Source organism: Lissotriton vulgaris, chromosome 8 (genome assembly GCF_964263255.1).
Source record: "Lissotriton vulgaris chromosome 8, aLisVul1.2, whole genome shotgun sequence".
NCBI lineage: Eukaryota > Metazoa > Chordata > Amphibia > Caudata > Salamandridae > Lissotriton > Lissotriton vulgaris.
In genome coordinates this window covers 1,552,537,587-1,552,558,855 of record NC_141696.1, presented here as the reverse complement: position 1 = coordinate 1,552,558,855, position 21,269 = coordinate 1,552,537,587, and the positions used below count along the sequence as shown (strand labels likewise).

At 47.2% G+C, this 21,269-nt stretch overlaps 1 protein-coding gene across 1 annotated transcript in view; it reads left to right on the top strand.

Moving 5' to 3' along the window:
* LOC147700368 (uncharacterized) overlaps positions 1–21,269 on the top strand; it is a 149,745-nt gene that overhangs the window by 85,548 nt on the left and 42,928 nt on the right. The window contains 1 exon segment of the mRNA XM_086936311.1: positions 8,792–9,148. Within this exon segment, the coding sequence (XP_086792437.1) occupies positions 8,792–9,148 (357 nt within the window).

Below are 21,269 nucleotides of genomic sequence, written 5' to 3'. Positions count from 1 at the left end.
GTTTTTTGTTTGCTCACAATTGTCACTATTACCTTATGTAAGTAACGTATGTTTTAGTAATCTGCTCTTCTGTAATGTTTCTCATTATGTTTCATTTCTGTTCCCAATGTGAAGCGCTCTGACGCCTCCGGGTAAAGTCCGCGCTATGTAAAAATGCATAAATAAATGTAGGACATCTAAGTAACTAGCTCCGCACCCCCGCACCACCCTAGTGACGCCACTGTGGCGTCTTCCCACGGAGCGCGACCTGCGAGCCTGTCGGATCTGCCACCCACGAGAGGCACCCCCGCACCACCCTAGTGACGCCACTGTGGCGTCTTCCCACGGAGCGCGACCTGCGAGCCTGTTGGATCTGCCACCCACGAGAGGCCGCGGCACTGCCTAGGGAAACGGGCCGCATAAGTACAAGGCCTGGAGGGGAGACCATCCTTACCTAGGCTGCCGCATTCACGGAGGAGCGTCCACCTCCTGGCAACGTAGAAAATGAATGTGCGCATGCGCATGTGCGCACAAACCTTAATGTGCGCATGCGCATGTGCGCACAAACCGGGGGTGCAGTCCCTGATGGGCGGGGTATTGAAACGTCATAAAAATTAATGTGCGCATGCGCACCATTGGTGCGCATGCGCACAATGACAGGGGGGGCGCTCAATCATGGGAGCAGCGGATTATAGAACACCGGCCGCAGAGCACTGAACTGAGTACAATGGCGACAATGTCAGAGAGGGGGAGAGTGAGGGGAAAATACGTGTTTGAAAGGACGAAATAATTTTGGCTGTGGTTTTGTTTGTCTTTCACCTTCAGATAACTACAAATAAAATAACGCCCACTCTTTGCATGAACAGTAAATGTAAGTTCAAATATTGGGTGGGAAATGCACTCTTACATTCTGCAAACTCAAAGGGGTTTGGCAATCTCTCTGCAGTTGTCTTTCTGTGTGTAGTCTGTAAAAAATCTTGATTGGCAGAGTATGCAATAGTGACTTTTCTACTTATAGTGCTATGCGGTCCCCTCTTGGGACTGCAAAAGCACTTATGACTTTGCAAGCAATTAATAGTATAAAAGTCAGTAAATGATAAGTGTCACTCGTTTGACTGTAGAATTTCACAACTAAGTACACAGAACATATGAAAATATGAGACACCAGCAATCTGAAACCTTGGTAGCTATGCATAAGCAAGATGAAAACGTGGAAATGTCACATAGTCAAACTATACATCTGGCAGCTCATGTATATAAACGCTGCATTACAATGCACTGCAGGCACCACTCGAAGCTAATGTGTATTTTCCATGCAGTATAAACGTCCCTTCCTAGCGAAGTCCTCTTTGCTGACTACAGAGAGGAGAATGTTGAGAGACGGCACAAACTCCACACGAAAATATTCTTTCATTTTGGTGTTTGTTGGTTTATTCTCGTTTGTGTTCATTACAGTTTATTTATCACTTCTCATCCAGCCTTCGGTTTAGTCGGTTGTCTCTTTCAAATACGCTAAACCACCAGTGACGTAACTTTCTTTTCCGGGTTAGTCAGAGCAGAGACAGTACCAGCAGTGAATACAGTCGGTTCTAGCCTCTTGGCTCTTCCTCGGCTCCAGGAGCTGTAGGGGTGGAAGGATCCTCGGTCTGTGCGGTGACCTTCACCCTCTGACCCCGGACGTCACCCCCGGCCTCGGATTGTCATCTTCACCCTCTGACCCCGGACGTCACCCCCGGCCTCGGATTGTCATCTTCATCGACCGAGGGGGAGAGGCCTCTGAGCAGGTGTCTGCGCAGGTAGAGTCTACAGACCAACCCCCACCACCCCCCCCCGCTTCAGACAACCTGAACTCTGCACCCCCCCCCCCCCCCCCTTCAAGGCATGTCCCCCCCCCCCCCCCCCCCGGCTGAGGACCTTTCATCCCTCCACTTCCCACCTCTCTTGTGCAGCCTCTCCCCTCCACCTCTCTTGTGCAGCCTCTCCCCTCCACCTCTCTTGTGTGCAGCCTCTCCCCCTCCCACCTCTCCTGTGCAGCCTCTCTCCACCTCTCCGGTGCAGCCTCTCCCCTTCCTACCTCTCCTGTGCACCCTCTCCCCTCCGACCTCTTCAGTGGAGCCTCTCCCCTCCCACCTCTCCTGTGCAGCCTCTCCTCCCCACCTCTCCTGTGCAGCCTCTCCCCTCCACCTCTCTTGTGCAGCCTCTCCCCTCCCATCTCTCCTCTGCAGACTCTCCCCCTCCCACCTCTCCAGTGCAGCCTCCCCATCCCACCACTCCAGTGCAGCCTCCCCATCCCACCTCTCCTGTGCAGCCTCTCCCCTCCCACCTCTGTTCTCTTCCATTTCTATGTGACTCTTAGAGTATATCCATGTGTTTCCCTTCCCTATGTATATAGAGATAACTCTAATCACTAGTATATGCAGTAGACCGTATTGCTATCTTCCATTTCTACGTGACTCTTAGAGTATATCCATGTGTACCCCCTCCCTATGTATATAGAGATAACTCTAATCACTAGTATATGCAGTAGACCGCTGTGCTCTCTTCCATTTCTATGTGACTCCTAGAGTATATCCATGTCTATCCTTTCCCTATGTATATAGAGTAATCACTAGTATATGCAGTAGACCTTTATACCATCTTAGAGTATATCCACGTGTATCGCCTCCTCGTGTGACTTTACATCTTGTACATTTGCAATTTTTTTCTGTGTGTATCCAGTCCTTTCCCTTCCCTATGTATATAGAGATAGCTCTAATCACTAGTATATGCTGTAGACCGTTGTGCTCTCCACCATTCCTATGTGACCCTTAGAGTATATCCAGTCATATCCCTTCCCTATGTATATAGAGATAACTCTAACGACTAGTCCCCTATGTGACTGTTAGAGTATATCCATGTGTATCCCCTCCCTATGTTGATAGAGATATTACTAGTATAGGCCTAGAATATATCCATTTGTATCTCCTCCTTGTGTGATTCTATCTCTTGTACATTTGCAATTTTTTTCTCTGTTTGTACCTTTTTGTAACGCATATAATCCTAAATTTTTTATAACGCATGTAATCCTAAATCCGTATGTTTTCAACTGGTTCTTATGTAAGTCAAAATTTTGCAAATCTGTTTTTCCGATTGTAACCATCAGTCCTTATGGTTGAAACTGGGTCCTATGTGAAGCGCTCTGACACCTTCGGGTAAAGTTCGCGCTATATAAAATCGCATAAATAAACCTCTCCTGTGCAGCCTCGACCCGTCCCACCTCTCCTGTGCAGCCTCCCCATCCCACCTCTCCTGTGCAGCCTCTTCCCCCCCCCCCTCCTGTGAAGCCACTCCCCTCCCATCTCTTCGGTACATTGTTTATGGACACACTCTGACACATGTGGCGCCGGATCAGTTTGAGGAGCCTTTAAATACACAAACATCAAGCGCCGGGTCCAATCCCCCCCCCCCCCCCCCCGTGGATCTTGGCACCTTTTGTTGTTTTCCAGCTCCCTGAAACTAGTAAGGTAGGCGCCAAACACCGAGCTGCCATTGGACATACAGACCCCTGGCCCCCACTCACTCCTGTGCCCCTTGACCCTGGATCCAGGTGGTGCATTACACTCTTGCAGGGCAGCTAAGGTCATCCGCGGTGCTGAATTTGTGCCGGTGGTTGCCAGTGGGCACCACTGCTACTCTTTCTTTGGGACCGGAACTCTTTGCACACAAGCAGCAATCCCGATCATAATTGTGCTCATTTTATATATTGTAATTTTAGAATGTTTTTTCTAAGGCCCCAGGCCCCATATCCTATGTGTTATGTTATTATGATGATTCATTCCCTCCTCCTTTGCCTGTGAGCGCCCTGTCTAGACAGGGTCTCTGCAATTGCAACACAGCCCACCCGTGAAGCTTCACTGCAAGCAGTCATCAGGAAGCATTGACCGGTAGAACAACCACACCATTGTCCTGTTCATTTCTACACGTGCAGTGCACTGATAACTTTACCACTGCTTTGTAATTTCATGTATCACTCCTCACAGGCGCGCAACACCCATGGAACTCACCGGGCTTCAGCACCCCCCCCCCCCCACCCCCCCCCCCACCCCACGTCGTGTGTGGCAGCCCGGGATGAGACAGATCCCGGGCACACACACAGCCACACCCGAACGTTTAACAGGTCTTTAAAAGACAATTTGAATGTTAATTAGGCCTTTCTGTTGTTTCACCCCTTGTTGGAGGCCCTGCAGCTCCACTCTGCCTACTGATCAAAAGTTCAGCCCCACCCCCCCCCCCCCCCCCCCCCCCCCCCCGAAATTTGGCTCTAGTTGCGCCTCTGACTCCTCACGTCCTGCCCCTCCACTCCTTGTTCACTGTCCAAAGTCATTTCAATCCCAAGTGTACAGTCCACCAAGGAGGTTCTCGACACCATACATGAGTGATGGCTCAGGAGGTCATTTGTGACATTAGGCTTCATTTCCATAGATCAGATGGCACCCTGGAATCAAGTACAAATACTGCCACGTGCATTGCCTAGCAATTGACCCATGATGCTCTGCAGCTCCTATATAAAAGGAGGCAGTGTGCAATGATTAGATTGGCACAGGGCCAGTATCAGCTTGTTAAGGAGCTGTCTCAAATGGTATTTGATGACCTTAAAATGTAATCACCCACTTAAGCAGTAAGTCACATTTGACACAAGTCTTTCTCTTTTTACTAGGATGTGAAAGTGTATTTGTTGTGCTTGATCGCAGAAAATTGAAAAGGTTGAAAGAGCGGCGCTGGCTGACTTTGAGAAAGCAAAGAGATTGTTGTGATTGAATGCAGTCCTCTGTTCATGTTAGTTTGTTTTCCTCAATTTTGATATTTCCTAAATCTAAACATTTGGGTGGAATAAAAGGCTCACACATTTTACTTGCTTACACAAAAGAATTGAAATGCACATATACACACCCAGAAAATATGGAAATGTCGCTCATAAGGAAAATAAAAACCTGGCAGCAATGCTGACATGGACTATGCACAGAAACTCCCTCATCACCCCTCCCCATCCTGATGCTGTGAGGAGCAGGCAGGACAGGGTCTTGTCTTTCCCAGGGTGGTAGTTCATTTATATAGCTCTTGATAACCCTGACAAAGTGCCAAAGCACGTTTTCAAAGACCTAGCACAGCTTCCCTGTGTTGAGCTATGGAACGAACTTCATCGGGTATATATATGGGTAGTATTTTGATGGACATAAGGACCAGAGTTATATTTTTATCTTGCTTGTCATTGCTACTGTGCATGGATTTGAAGCCAAAATGGGCGAGAAATAAGAAACTTAAGCCTTGGGTGCCAGTGTTTGAATGGGTACAAACTGTGTGAGTGAAGTATAGGTTGTGATGTAATTGTTGTGGTGTTCTATCTGTATGCAGAGTCTGCTTAAACCATGCCAGAGCAAGTGTGTAGCTTCATCTGTGCATCAGTGTAGGGAAAAGTGAGAAAGAACATGCGCTCGTTCCTGGAGGTGGATACCTACCAGTTTTGGCCTGGTCTCTCTTGGATGTGAGCACAGGAAGGGCACAGATATGGGATGATACTATTCTTGGGGCGGGTACAAGCTTTCATTATCTACAGAATGGGTGCTCATAAATATCTGAACAGGAGTGGACGCTTCTGCATTGGGGTGTTGGGACTCCACCTTTTTCAGTTTGAGGTCTGGATTCTTTTCCATTTCTTATTACACTTAAAAAGTACCTTCACTCAGAGCATTATCCGTCATCCAGACAATTATGGGATGGCCATTGTGGGTGTGTGGGAATCTCACTAATTAGGCTTTTCTTCGTACTTTCTTGATTGTCAAGAGAGAGGTGCTACAGAAGTGACCACATCAAGGCTGATGAAACGCAGTGATGGCTTTGGCATGGTGCAGTCAGACCCTATGTTACTCAGGCAGTGAGAAACATCTGCTTTGCAGCAGTCCCTCTTCAATGTTTAACAGATGACAGACTGCCCACTTTGACTTTGTTGTGTTGCAGCCTTCATGGCTGACAGAAACCTCCACTAAATGCTTCCGGCATCTTAGGGCAACACCTCAGTTAGCATTTTTCACAGTAAATGATGCCACTAGCACTTTCACTGACTAGGTTGGTGTGATGCAGTTGTTCCGAAGTAGTGTAATCAAACGGTGTCACCTCCTGGAAGGTTGCAAAGTCTTTAATTTTCTAATGAAGTTAGTGCAACTCTTTGTGAAATTGTTATTACGGCATGAGCTAACATGCACTGTTTCCATTGTATTTACTGGCCTAGTTTGAAAACACACACTAAGCAGCACTGTGCAGTGCTTGTAGGGGTTGTTTATTTCCTATTCCTCTTGGTGTATGTCCATGGTCTCACAGTAGTACTTTTATGTGGGAGAAATCTCCCCACCCCAGCTAAACCTTCTCCTAGTAGTTGAGGGTTGCATGTTTTGTTTGCTTACTTGTTGCATTTAAATGTGTGTTTTTTCTGTTCTCTTTCAAATTTCACCAGCTACCCCTGGTCTGTTTCAGTGCCCTAGTAAAATGTGGGATTAAGTTGCTTTTTCTCTACTGCCTTATCTTGGGTCTATCACCTGTCTGTGTATGAGGTCACATCCTTTTCTACCTGCAGACAGAAAGAAAATAATACACAAGGCTTTATAGCTGACCATTTTGTGTTTTATTCCAACTAAGATGCTAGGTTTGTATATTTCTCTTAGACTTCATAGATTAAATAAAATGCTAGGTGCAACCAAGATGTATCAATCAACGACGACTGGAGATGGCAGGAGGACAAACAAAAACTGCAGGAGGCAACAACTGGCAAGCAACAATGACAAGGAAGCAACAATGACTGGGGGGCAGATTAAAAAAAATAGGAGGATTAAAAAAAATAAAGTGCCTGAATCCAAAACCGAGTTGTGGAAGGGCACCAATAAAGCAATTAATCAGTACCTTGTCTGGGGTGTGGCCAAGACTCTTGCTAGCGGAGCTCCATGCTGGGCCCAAACACTAGGCTGTCACAATTGCAGCCATCCTGTCTGCCGCTGAACCCGCTTACTGGAGGATGTCCGAAGTCCCTGTCGTCATGCTGTGGGACTGCAAGATGAGGCAAGGGCACCGCCTGAAGCCTAACTGCAAAACCAAAGGGGATGATGGACGGAGTGTTGAACATTGCAAGCACTCACCCCCAGTCATCTGATCTGGGTTTCATCCATCATCATTCTTTAGCTCACTCCGCCACCCCAGTTCAGACATGGCCATATGCAAATCAGTCTGACCCTGTGCCTCATGGGTACAGTCCAGCCCGAACTGCCAAGCCATGTCTTCGCTGGACCGGAAACAAGCATCCTGGGACCGGTTTCGGGTTCATTACCCTCATCAGCCAAGCTCGCTCGAATCAAGTGGCAAAGTGAGCAAGGGACTCACGTCTGAGCATACCCTGCCAACTTAGGGTGAACAAAGAAAAACCAAAGGAAATGATGGACGGAGCGTTGACAATACAAGCACTCAGTAGCTTAACAGTGGCACAAACATTGTGAGTGGTCTCCGGCGTTCCTGGGTCGCTTGGGCTTCTGATTGAAGCCTGCTTCACACACACGGGCTGGGGAGCCCTCTGGAGCCCGGCCTGAGGGGCACCGTGCTCAACCTGAACCCTGCTTCTGCCCATAGGTGTGCCCACTGTGGCTGGTGCTGGCTGGTGTGAGTCAAGGCGCGGTACCCACCAATGAGTGCAAGAAGCTCCAAGGCAGCTCCCTCCCATCTGGCACCTGGGCCCCTGTTGTGTCAATACTGCATGTCGCCTACCAGTTGCTATGGAGGTTGCAGGGATGCGCGCCCCTCCGAGTCCTGGCAGCAAGCATCCCGTGACCTCCTGTGTCCCCTGGGCGAACAATACAACTGAAAATAAAATAATAGATAAATAAAAAGCCCCACCTGAACTGCCTAGACATGACGTGGGCCCCTGCAGTTGAATGAGCCTTGCAGCTGGTGACATCGCATACCCGCACCAAAAGAGCTGCTTGTCGTACAGACCCCCTTTGAGTCGTTGGGTCCCCTCTGCACCACCACAGCCAACAGACCTTCAGTTACTTCTTGGGGGGCAAGGGGTTGTGAGGACGTGCCCCCTGCCACTCCTCTGGCAGAGACACTGCACTGTAGTGAGTTCCATGGGTATTCACCCTTGCACAGCTGCTGCACGATGCAGGCCCTGGTGAATTGCTGCCCTCTTGACTGCTGCTGCCCATTTATTGCATCATATGAGCGTATTGTGGGCTACTGGCCTTGACTTGCAGTGGCATTTGGGTCCCGTGCTCAAGTGTGGGATTGAGCCGGCAGCATTACTGGTGGCTTTACGTGCTGCATGGACCAGTGGGGACTGAGCTCTAACTTTAAGCAGCTGCGCAGGAGAGCTACATCACCAGTGAGGAGAACCTGGGGCTTGTAGGCGTACCTTGAACCCATAGGCTTTCTGTTACCCACTCATTGCGCCCTCTAGAGAGAAGTGCAGGTATATCTCCCCGTGCAATGCCGGCTGAGCTGGGTGAAATTAGCACAAGGGTTCTCCCACTGACCAGAACAATTGTTTGCCTCATGTCTGCTCACTACACACAACAGTTGTACTGTTATAATCGGGAGGTCCTGGCCTGGATGCAACCAGCACATCTTCATGTCTGCTTACCATCTTCGAAAAAAATATGGGGAAAAAATGGACTGCTAAGAACTCACTCCCTGATCCCTGTGCCTCGGGCCACTCCCGTCCTCTGCCAACCACACATTCGGGGTCCTACAACACCTGGAATGCACCCTAGACAAGCACTCCATGCAATTTGAAAAGATTCTCCATGCCATCCTGGACACTAAAACATCCCTTGAGGTGAAAATAGATGATGTTTCCTTGGATGTGAACCTGTTGAGAGCAGATCACCGCAAGCTGGTGGACCGAGGGGACGTAATGGAATCTGCCTTGTCCTACACAAACCCTATTGTGAAGGACCTGCAGGCCAGTATGCTCACCATGCAGGAAGAAATGACCTCTATACTTTGCCATGCGGAAGACGCTGAAGGCCGCTCAAGGCACGACATCTGCTTCCTAGGCTTCCCGGAACATGCTGAACATCCCAGCAGCGAGCTCTTCTTGGAAGACTGGCTGATGTCCACTGTGCTGGAGAGCAAGGTCCCCAAGCTGTTTTTGGTGAAGCGCACACACAGTAACTCAGGCCGACCACTTTTACCTGGAGCCTCACCTCGCCCACTCGGTGCTTGCTTTCTTTTTTTCTTTTTTTAATTCTTTTTATTGAAAACATCGAGAGACCACGGCATCACAGTAAGGAAATACCATACACTGATCCTCCACAATACAAATATAGCAAGTCAAGTTTCAATATCACAGTGTAGTACATCATCATTTTTTCGACTCAAGAAGATAGGTCCGAATCATCTGTTTGTACTATGGGTGCCTCACATATATCTCCTCTATAGGCATTCCAGGCGTCCCAAATTGAGGTCCATTCTTTAAGACATCCCCGTGCAGCGTACACAGTCTTCTTCCTGAACATACACCAGTCGATATTCTGTTTCCATTTTGACAATGTTGGTGGTGTGGCAGACCCCCTGTTTTGCTATGCAAAGAAATTAGGGGACCCCCTCTAAAGGGTATTCTTTTTGAGGTCAGGGAGAAGAGGGAAAGACAACAACACACTGTGGGAAACTCCCTTGTGACCTATATTTCTTTTCCTAAGATTCAATTATGAATTACAACATGGGCTGTTCATAAAGTAAACCAAAATAAACTCCATGAACATGTACACATTTATAGTAGTTTAACTTTGTTTATTTTTTTTCTTTTATCAGGATTATTTTTATATCATTTTTTATCATTTGAACATATCAAAAGTACATATTTACAGCATAATCAAATATTTTTACAATATAAAATTGTTTTTCCATGTTACAGCATCTTCAACCCCAGGTAGAGAAACAACACAAACATACCAACCAACTCTAATGCATTCATATCTCTAATACTACATTTATACCCCAATCACAGCTGCATATATCTGTACAATCTGAGACATAATGTTGGTTTCAGTCTCTGTGACCCTTTAGGGCAACTGCATATAGCAGGATCTAAATAGCCTTGGTCAACGCGTTTCGGAGGTTTACAAAGCAGATAAACACCACCTTCATCAGGACCCGCCAGATAACAGACCAGTGCTCTCTACACCCTGGGGATTCCTAAGAGAATATATAAATACAATCAATTAGCAGTCCATGATTTAACAATAAAATGACATTGATTGGACCAACTAACAAAGCTGCAAAGTGCAAGTGACATGTGATTAAAACTAAATGTGCCACATTACACCAAAATAGTGCCATCGCCGAAAAGTGTGTCCTAACCATTGTGAGTTCTCCGTTATTATTACACCCCAACTTACTAAGGACAGAATACATAAAAGAGAAACCTACTAATCGTCACACTATCAAGAATAGTTTTTGCACCATCACCAAACAATATAACATATAAAGAAGAAACATATTTTTCCTTATTTGAGATGAGAACACATATAAGGGTGCACCGGTCATTACTCCTAAGTGTCATCAGTGGCAGTTACCCCTCTCTTGTTATCTCTAAGGGACCCACTACTGAATCAGACGTCTTACCAAAAATGTTCAATACTGTGTATCAAAGTCAATCTAGATGCCAATCTGTCATCAGTAAAATAGTCCTACATAGGAAACATGAAATATGTTTTTCAATATAGGCTAACATAAGGTTTAAAAATTTGCCATCAACTACCATTATTCTATGTAACATCATGAGTCCTAACATTATACCTTTTGTGTTTGCTTTCAAGGTGCCTTAATGTAATTTCTTCTCATCATTAATAAAACCATTTGGGCATCTTCTTGGAATGGAATATAAAAGCATGTCTCATCTAGTGTATTCAATCAAAGCTGAAAGAAAAGAAGTATGGTACGTGCTATTACAGGGCATTGCTATATTGTACCCTACTTCCACCACTCCAATCCATGGTTGGTTTTTATTAAAAAGGCTATACATGTGTTTAAATGTCTGTGACTCTGATTTAATTCTCCAAACTGTCCTCACTATATCAGACATTAGGTTAACATAGTCTACATCTATCAGCCGACATATAACCAATAACCACCCTCTGCAGCGTTTTCCTGTCTGGATTTTAAGTCCCAAGTGCCGAGACACCCCAGGATATTTGCACGCTATACAAATCACCCAAACATAAACATAAACATAACATGTATTTATTGCCAGCCTGCTACTTATCACCGTACTCAGCCTTTTTTACAGACCTGGTGTGCCCTGCCGGTGTTCAAGATATACTGTACCGGTACATGATAGTGTCCAATGCTGCTGTGAACAATATACAACGCTGTTACCTATTACCAACATAGCTTACACTCCTTAAGTTGTTAATCAAAACCTCCCTTAAGCAACACAACAATAGCATCTAACGCTTTATCGAGGCTTGATGAATTGCTCAAATTGCAGGGTCCCAGAGGCATTTTGCCTCATATTCATTGGCCAATACAACCCCTCGGTTTTAGTTTACAAAAAATACAGGACGCATGAAAAAGCCCATTAGAACTCGCATACATGGCTCCCCTTAACAGAACGACACCGAATGTGCAATGTTTCTTTTTGCCGTTGTAAGAGACCCAGTGTCACCCAGGTTTTTTTGGAGGTGGTAAGGTTAGTAGAGTGCTTGCTTTCTTAATTATTGAGATCTGATCCTACAGCTCTTTCGCACAAAGGTCCCCTGGCGTTTCAAGAACACAGATATTTCCACATACAAAGACTTCACAATCAAAGTCTATTGCCAACAAAGTTCTTACCTAAAAGTGAAGCAACTCTTACATGAGCTACAATTTCGTTATGCCTTGCTATTCCCTGCAAAACTTAAGGTGATAGATGGTGATTCTCCCACATTGTCTACTCATTGAAGGATGTTTGGACTTGGCTCCACGCAAAAGGCCATGTGGGTTTGGCAGAGGCTGATCGGACAGATGGGTAATAGGTAACTCCACAACCCAAACTCAGACTAGACCCACCTAGGGCTAGGTGGCCAATGAGCAAGCCTGGTGAACCAAACTGATCTTGGAATCTAGCTTTGACACAGGTGCCTCCGGGTCCTCTACCATGAGGGGCAGACCTAAAATTCACATCACGCTTGCCCGACGATCTCATGTGACTTTCACTCATTTGTTGATTCCTCGTCGATGAGAAGAGGTAGTGCACCCTGGCCCCACTGCGACGTGTGGGCTGTAGCTGGGTTTGGAGGCCTGGTAGCTGGGCTTTTTTGGAATGGGCCTTGAATATGCACAGTGGCCTTTGCTGCTGCCTCACACCTGCTCCAATGAGGACTTGTTTGTATGTTTTTCGTTACTGTGTATGAATGAATGAAGTCATTTGTAAAGCACTGGCTATCACTCCAAAGAAGCATCTTGGCGCTGCAAGTGGGAAAGCTCAGTGTCAAGGAGTGTGGTCTCTGATGGCGCCGTTATAAGATGAGAGATAAAGCCAGACTATCTGGTGCTGCGGAGGTCCAGGTTTTCAGTCTTTTCTTAAACATGGACTCCAATTGTGTGAGTCTCAGTTGGGTGGGTGGATGGTTCCATGATTTTGTTCCTAGGACTACCATAGACTTTCCTCCTCTGGACGTCAGACCGAAATGTGGGGGTACTAACAGATTTTCCGTGGAGGATCTCCAGTTGCATGCAGGTACATAAGCTTTTATTCTAGTCCTGAGGTATTTAGGGCTGCTTTGTTTTACAGCTCTGAAGGTTATTACCAGGATCTTGAAGAGAATCCTCTTGTGTATTTGCAGCCAGTGGAGAATTTGGAGGGCTTCAGAGGCAGATGACCCCCTTGGTAGATTCAGTCCTATTTGGGCTGCTGCGTTTTGAACAGTCTGCAGCTTTTTCAAAATACTCTTCTTTACTCCTGCATAGAGACTGTTACAATAGTCTAGGCATGATAAGATCAAAGCCACTGCCACGGCCTTACGAGCTGTAGCTGGAAGGAGGTCAAAGAATTTTTAGAGTTTTTATTCAAGGAAAGCAGGCTCCTGCCACCGACAGTGCCTGCTGGTGAAAGGAGAGGGATGCATCAAATCTGACCCCTAGGTTCTTAACATTGTCCACTGTATTGGGGGGGGGGGGGGGGAGGGGGTCTGTATCAGTTGGCCGCCACCGTTTTTTTAAACATATTTCATTAAATAAGCATGGCACAATACCATAATGAGCATCGCACCACACATTGCCACATCTTACCGATTCGCCACCCCCGGTGGGGAAACATAGCGAGGATATAGCTGCCCATAACTGTCAGTCGCATAGTCTGTGGCGCGGATGAGGCCATCGTCCATTATAAAAGTACTGTGCCCATAGGCCTTCAAGCTCCATCGGGTCTACTTCACGCCAAAGGAACTGCCCCAGCGCCGAGTTCACCTGCCAAAACCACTTGTGTGTCGGAAATGGGTGGTTCTGCAGCTGGTATAACATCCGGGGAAGCGTGACCATTTTAAAAATCACTGACCGGCCATAAGTTGTGAGGGGCATGCGCGACCAGAGCTTCATATCTGCACGAGCTCGGTCCCACATCAGTGCTAGATTCCTTTCCCATGCCACCTCCGGCCTGTCCGTCAGGAACACTCCCAAATATTTGAGGCCTCCATCGGCCAACTGCAGCGCCGAGGCCCAGGAACCCACCTTCCCGGAGTCTGCCAGGACCCACAGAGTGGACTTCCGGGGGTTCGTGTACAGCCCAGAGGACTCCCCGAAGATACGCATAATCTCCAGGATCCTAGGACCCGACCTGTCCAGCTTGGTCAAAAAGAAGAGGACATCGTCAGCGTATAACGCAATCCTATCTGAGACACCAGGTGCCCAGCCCAGCCCCTTCAGTTGCGCATCTATACGCATATCCCAGGCCGCCAATGGCTCCATCGGTAGAGCAAATAAGTATGGCGATAGGGGGCAGCCCTGCCTAGTTCCGCGCCTCACTGAGAAGGTAGATGACACGGCCCCAGCCACTCATACCGATGCTGTCAGGTCTGTATATAGAAGGAAGATATATGACAAAAACCAGGGGCCAAAATTGAGTCTACGCAGCAGGACAAATAAGCAGCCCGATCCATGTCCGCCAATAGGAAGGCTGCGGGGACCCCAAACCTCCAGGCTGCCGCCAATGCCACATAGACCCTCCGAATGTTATGCCGTGTCGCCCGCTGGGGCATAAAGCCCGCCTGGTCTGGTCTGTACCAAGGCTGATATATGTGGCAAGAGGCGATTCGCACTTTGGCCTCCACATTCAAAAGGGAAATTGGACGGTACGATGTGGGTTGCTTCAGGGGCCTGCCCGGTTTCTGAAACACAACCACCTCGGCATGCCTCCAGTCCGGGGGAAGCCTGCCCACCTCCCTGGACTCCTCCACCACCGCTTGGTAATGGGGGGCTAGCTGAAGAAAGTACCTCCTAAAAAATTCGCTAGGGAACATGTTAGGGCCAGGCGCCTTACCCGCATTAAGCTCCCCAAGGGCTCCACCAAGTTCCTCATCCGAGAGGGGGAGGTCCAGTTGTCCTCATGTCTCGTTAGAAATTGCCCTCGGCGGAAGGTCCGCGATGAACCTCTCCACTCACTCCTCCGCAAGGCATTCCTGCGGGGGCATATAAGGCCACATAGTAATCGGCGAAGCTGTCTGCTATAGCCTGGGGGTGCACCAGCGGCGCTCCACTCATGTCAAGCACTCCCGGAAGGGACTGGGGGTTAATGGTACCCTGACACAGCCTATGGAGCATTTGACCAGATTTGTCTCCCCATTGACAAATTCTGCTGCGCGTTGCCAGCCGGATTTGCCTCGCTTCCTCCAGGAGGATGGTGGCGTAGGACTGCTGCACCTGAAGCAGGCGTTGCACCCCCGCCCCCCCACCCCCTTCTGCCTCCCTACTCTGTTGGTCCAGTCGTTCAATCTCTGCCTCTGCCTGGACCAGTTCCTCTCTGCGCTGCCGGCGAGCCGCCGCACACCAGGCTATATCCACTCCCCGGAGGGTGGGCTTCATTGCTTCCCAAACTGTTGCCGCACCAGATACCGAGCCCACGTTTGTGGTTAGGAAGTTCGAGATAGCTACCCTCATGCTATTGTCATATCCTTCATTCGATAGGTGCCACACCGAGAGGCGCCAACGGAAGGACGACCGCCTCCTGTCCAGCTGCAATACCACATAGATTGTCCGCCACAGTTTGGGCGTGAAGATGTTACATTTTCCTAGCAGCATAATCTCCGTCTTTAGCTGTTGCACTTGAGGTGATTGGCCTTCATCCATTCAAAATCAGCAGAGAGACATTGTTGGAAATTTTCTTCTGCTGTTGCGGATTTTTTATCCAGGGTTAAAATAAGCAGTGTGTCGTCAGCGTAAGACACAGTCTCGATGTCAAAAGATGACAGAGCCCTGGGGCACACCCGAGAGCAACTGCTTCTCTGTTGAAGTAAAATTGCTGAGTGTTACTGTTTGTCTTCTGTTCCCCAAGAATGATGTTAGCCAAGCCAACACTGTATGTGAAATCCCAACTCTTCTTAACTGTTCACCCAAGATGGGAGATGGTGTTGATGCGGCCGAGAGATCCAACAGAATCAGCACTGCCACCTTTCCTTGATCCAATGCGAATTTTAAAGTCTCAGGAGTGTGTAGAAGTGCTGACTCAGTTGAATGCACGGCCCTAAAACCTGATGTTCCATTTTACATTTGGGGATTTTCGGAAAGGGACACATGACCACTGTCCTGGGTGGTGGCTCCAGCCGTTACACCCAGCTGCTGTCCACTTATGAAATATATTTTTTTGGGAGTCTGCTGAAAAGGTGGGTATGCACAAGGGAGTCCCCAATGAGCATCCGCTGTGGTCCCGGGGAGCCTCTTTAGTGTGACGCGCTACTTTCACTGGGCAGGAGTGGGCATCACATCCTCCACCATGCATCTCACTGCTAGTTCGTAAGAAATGACTGACATTCAAACCCCAGAGTACTACATTCTCATGTAGAATGTGCATGGCATGGCTACCACTGCTAAACTCTTATTGCGTGTATGCTTATCTTAAGCGCCGCCACATGCCCACAGCCATGTTATAAGAAATCCCTCATGCCGGCGGAGTTACAAAAGGTTTGCATGAAATGGAGGGGCAGGTAATTGGCACATCAATGTCAGCTTATGCCAGGGAAGTGCTCATTTGGAATGCCCCCATGGTGCATTTCGAAGAAGACACACAGAGTAGATGCAGATGGTCGGGTTATAATATTGGAGGGAGAACTAGAAGGCGCTCCCCTCACATTGGCAGCGTGGGCATATACAGCTACTAATCAGTCAGGCTTCCCGGACATGCTCACCCCAGCCCTCTACTGTGATGCCCTCTATGCGGGATTCTGTTTAGGTGATTTCAGTTGCATACTGGATGTTGCAGTTGATCGTTCCCCCCTCCCCTACACATCTCCACATGTGTTTCAACCCCACAATAATTTTGTACGTGGACCAAACACTGGTTTACATGATGCTTGGCGACTCGGACATCTGACCCACTGGGAATACTTTTTATATTCCCGGTACATGACATTCACACTAAGATCGACTTAATTCTCTGCACGAAACCGCAGTGCCTACAAATGACCCAGGCGGGGTGCTTGGCATGTACTCTCTCAAACCACTGCCCATTATTGGTCACCCTACAATGGTGAAGCCAACGCCCCACAATACCCACTTGGCGGTTGCAGACGGAGGCACTCTCCAATCCTCCATTCCGACAGGAGTTAGCACAGTGTATCACACATTACTTAGAGCTCAACAAGGGCGCTGCCTCACACAAGTTGTCACACAGAGCTATACACAACTTACTGGATGTGCTTCCGGAGGCCAAAACGCTGGGACACCTTCCGTTCTCACTCCGTGAGGCCCTGATCATGTTCCTGCTTAAACCGGAAAGGGACCCCTCGATGTACCCTCATACCATCCTTTATCATTCCTGAATCTTGATTTCAAAAGGCTGGGCAGAGTGCTGGTGAATTGCAGGCTTCCCAATACCCACTACCCTGGTCCATGTCGACCAGTCAGGTTTCATACCGAGGCGAAGCACTTTCACCAACATTCGCTGCCTCCTGCATGACACCCTCAGACGCTTTCAGACAAGTCTGTGTCACTTGACATCAAGAAGGCGTTCGACACCCTGATCTGGGACTTCTCCTTCTCACCCTTGACTCCATGAGGTTTGGCATGGCCTTTTTGTATTGGGTTTGCATGCTATTTGGCAGTCTGTCGGGTGGGTCAAGACTGGCCAGATGATCTGGCGGCTTCGTTATTCAAAGAGGCACCAGGCAGTGGTGTCCACTATTCCTGCTCATCTTCACCCTGGCCATGGAACCGCTTGCTTACCATCTTTGCCAGCATGCAAGATGGGGTTATCCCGGAGCTGGGTATCCTGTCCATTACATCATATTGCTTTATGCAGATGATGCCCTGGTCTATTTATGCAATGTAGAGGCTTTGCTGCATGGCGTTGTGCGGTTGCTAGACAAATTTGGGGATGTCTCAGGGCTCCTCATTAACTGGCCCAAATCATGCTTTTTCCCTCTGGTGCAGCGCCCTCCTTCGCTTTGTGCTGAACCTCTATGGGCCCGTCTCAAGTAGTGTTATGACACTTTTAAATACCTGGGTGTTCTATTTTATCTCTTGGACAAAGACCTCTAGGAGGGCAATCTAGGCAAAGCGATCAGCTCCATCTGCCGGTCCTTGCCCTTTTGGCGGCTGCTGCTGCCCTTTTGGCGGCTGCTGCCTCTATCCTCGCTTGGTCGCATTACAATATCCAAAATGTTGATGTTCCCTCGCTTACTGTACTTTTTTTGCCACGCTTGGAGCTTCCTCGAACAACACAGCTTACTGCTCAAGATGAAATGAAGCGATGGACGAGGACCAGTTGCACTTACCCCCCTGCAGCATCCACTAACGGAGGGCGGCCTAGGCACACCCAACTTTGAGCTTTACTAAGCAGTGGCAAAGCTGCAATGGCCCCTAGCCTGGTTATGCATACCCGCAAGTCCTGAAGTTGTCCTGAACTCTGGGCACCGTGAACATCTATACATGGCTGTCAGACTTGAAATCCCACTCAAACATGCCAAATGGTTGTGGCCCACTCCTGCTGGTGTGAATTTGTACACACGGAGGGAGCCCACATCCCATACTTGCTGTTCATTGCGCTTTAGGACCTGCCCCAGCTTCACAAAGTGGCACGACAAATCGATGTTGTTTCCTGGCGAGAAGTGGAAGTTGAACAGGTAGGGGAATTCTACGCTCAGGGCTCCATTATGTCCTTTTAGGTTGTTATGGACACCTACGGCATAAAAGCTGGCCAGTTCTTAACCTTCCACACAATACAAAATGCACTACGTACTGCATGGGGTGGCAGCAACATAGAACCTCCTTTATCTGCCATGCTACACATAATCTTGACTGCAGATAACTCGCGCCACGCGGTCACCACCTTCTACATCTCTCTCAACTCCACCCCGCCACACTACTCTGCGGGAGCACACACCAGATGGAGTGCTGTACTACCGCAACTCCTAATGAACAAATCCTGGTCCCGCACCCTACAAATGGCGATTGGCATATCCTGCAATCCTACATTTTGCTTCAAACAATTCAGCTATGTAGACCAAGCCTACATCTCCTCCCAGCACAACAAGAATATGTATCTGTCCCTCTTCCCCTGAATGTCCCTGCTGCAAACAGTCGGACGCCTGATTCTACCACATGGTTTGGGATTGCGCAATGCTACATTCTGTGTGGTAGATAATCCCTGCCATGCTCTTGAGTCCACACCTGAATCCTGCCTATTGGGATTATGCTCCTAAACGAAAGGTGACAACACCTCCACTAGTTCATAGACCGCTTTTGTGCTATTCAAAATACTGATAACCATGGCATGAAAGACGCCCATTATCTCTGAACTCCAGCACTGGCTGCCTGCACTACTGGTATGGACGCAGGCAGAGGCCACCACTCTGCTTCTTCTCCGCTTGTGGGAGGACACAAGGACCATCAGTGAATACTGGGACATCTTCTTACTTCAGGTAGATGTCAAAAACCATACGTGCCTGTAAACCATTGCACTCTATTACACACTGTACCCCACACCTGCACGACCACGGACGGACTTCCTGCCTTGAGCAACGCAGTTGCATCACCCTCCCGGTACATGACTCGTCAGCCAACATGACCATTACTTCAAGGTCCCCTTGGGACTCGAGCACCGCTCCCTCAAGCGCACTAAGAAGACGAAACCTGGCTGCAACCTCTGCCCTGTTTTTGGTACTGCTTACTAATGCCCCGCCCATCCACATCTCTCTCAAATCCCTTGGCAGGTGACCCACTCAAGAATTCAACCCTCTACACCATGATCATGCAAAATACACCGTCACTCTCTCACACTAAAGTTGGCCTTGAAAAAATCTACTTGCAACTGAAGTCAAATTTAATCAGGATGAGCTATTTTTAGCACCTACAAGTCCCATCTGTTGAGTGAATTTAGGCTGGAAAGGAACAGGTGTTCTGTTCATTCAGAAAGTGAATGAGCAATAAAGATGCCATTAAATCTTGCTTTATTCTTGCCACATTTGCTGTCTGTTCAAGGAAAGAGATCAAATGCCAGTGCTTGGAAAATGGACTTTATTTTTCTCTCTCATGATAGAGTACAAGGTTTTTGTTTAGTGAGCTGTCTGTAGATGTCAGATATTTTTCTCTAACATATAACATTTAAATAAATAGCCTGTAAATTAATATTACTAACATTTCAAAATACATTTCAGGAATTACAAAATCACTTTGTTTTGTAAACAAGAAGTGTGATGCAAACAAAGAGTTAAATTGGAGCAAAACAAACCAGAACACTTTACTTGATGATGTGCAAATGGCCCATATTTGCATAAACTCTATTTTCAAACATTATTGCATAAACTATATAGTTTTATCTGTAAAGCTGCATGTCCATTGGAAAGTTTGTGGCCATTTCAATGTAAAATCTGCTGATTAAACATGGCAGTGTGCTACCTCTTCATGCTTTAATTATTTATTTGTTAAAAATTATAGTTTTTAAACATGATTCGAAAAACATTCCTGACCCCGCCTTGATGACAATACTGTTAATGAACTAAGAGGCAAGTCAGGGGTCATGTGTATCCTATATGTGGCTAGCTCTGTTATAATTGGAAATAAAGTTTTGTCTATTAAATTAAACAAAAGTGTTTTTTGTACAGTAGACATACTGAACTCACACATTTGGAGGTGCTCTCAAATGTAAAAATGAAGAAATTGGCAGCTTAATTAATTAAAATGTTGCCCACAATCACGTAATTTGAAACCAGTTTATGGATCAAGAGTGTTACAAATAGGTTGAGTAGATTATTTAAGTCACTAGACCTGTAGGTCTAATAATATTTTAATGATTTTTCGAGGCCTGTAAAGTAGACTCCATAATTGTATCAGGTGTTGAATAACTGTTTAATTGTAAATGTGTTTAACATGTTACTTCAAAACACAGGCCTATGTTGATGGATGTAATGGCATGTAGAGCTGATATCCTACACGTGCTTCACTGCGAAATGTCATTATTCCCCCAATTATCCCTGTTACTAACACTGTACAATGCCTATGAAAATCAATAAAAGCCATTTAAAAAAGTGCTTCATACATACTCCATCGAAGGGACAAACAGACGAGGAAGCAAGTGACAATGAGAAGCAAGGAAAGGAACAAACAAAAGATCTTTCAAGCCAATCTCGAGTGAAATGTAAAAAAATACATAGGGGAGCAGGGTGAACATGATGGGGATGTTCATGGATAGATGTAGACCTCAAACACCCCTTCATCAAAAATATCAAAAAACAATACTTGCCTCCAGACCAAAGCCTAGACTGCTCTTGTATCAAAAGCCCCAGAGATCTGAGATAATTACAGAGACAGACAGACTAGGATAGGTGCAAAGACACACACACACACACACACACACAGACACTGTTAAACCCACTCGCAGACACTGTTAAACACACTCGCAGACACTGTTAAACACACTCACAGACACTGTTAAACACACTTGCAGACTGTTTGACACACTCGCAGACTCTGTTAAACACACTCACAGACACTGTTAAACACACTCACAGACACTGTTAAACACACTCGCAGACTCAGTTAACACACTCGCAGACACTGTTGAACACACTCACAGACACTGTTAA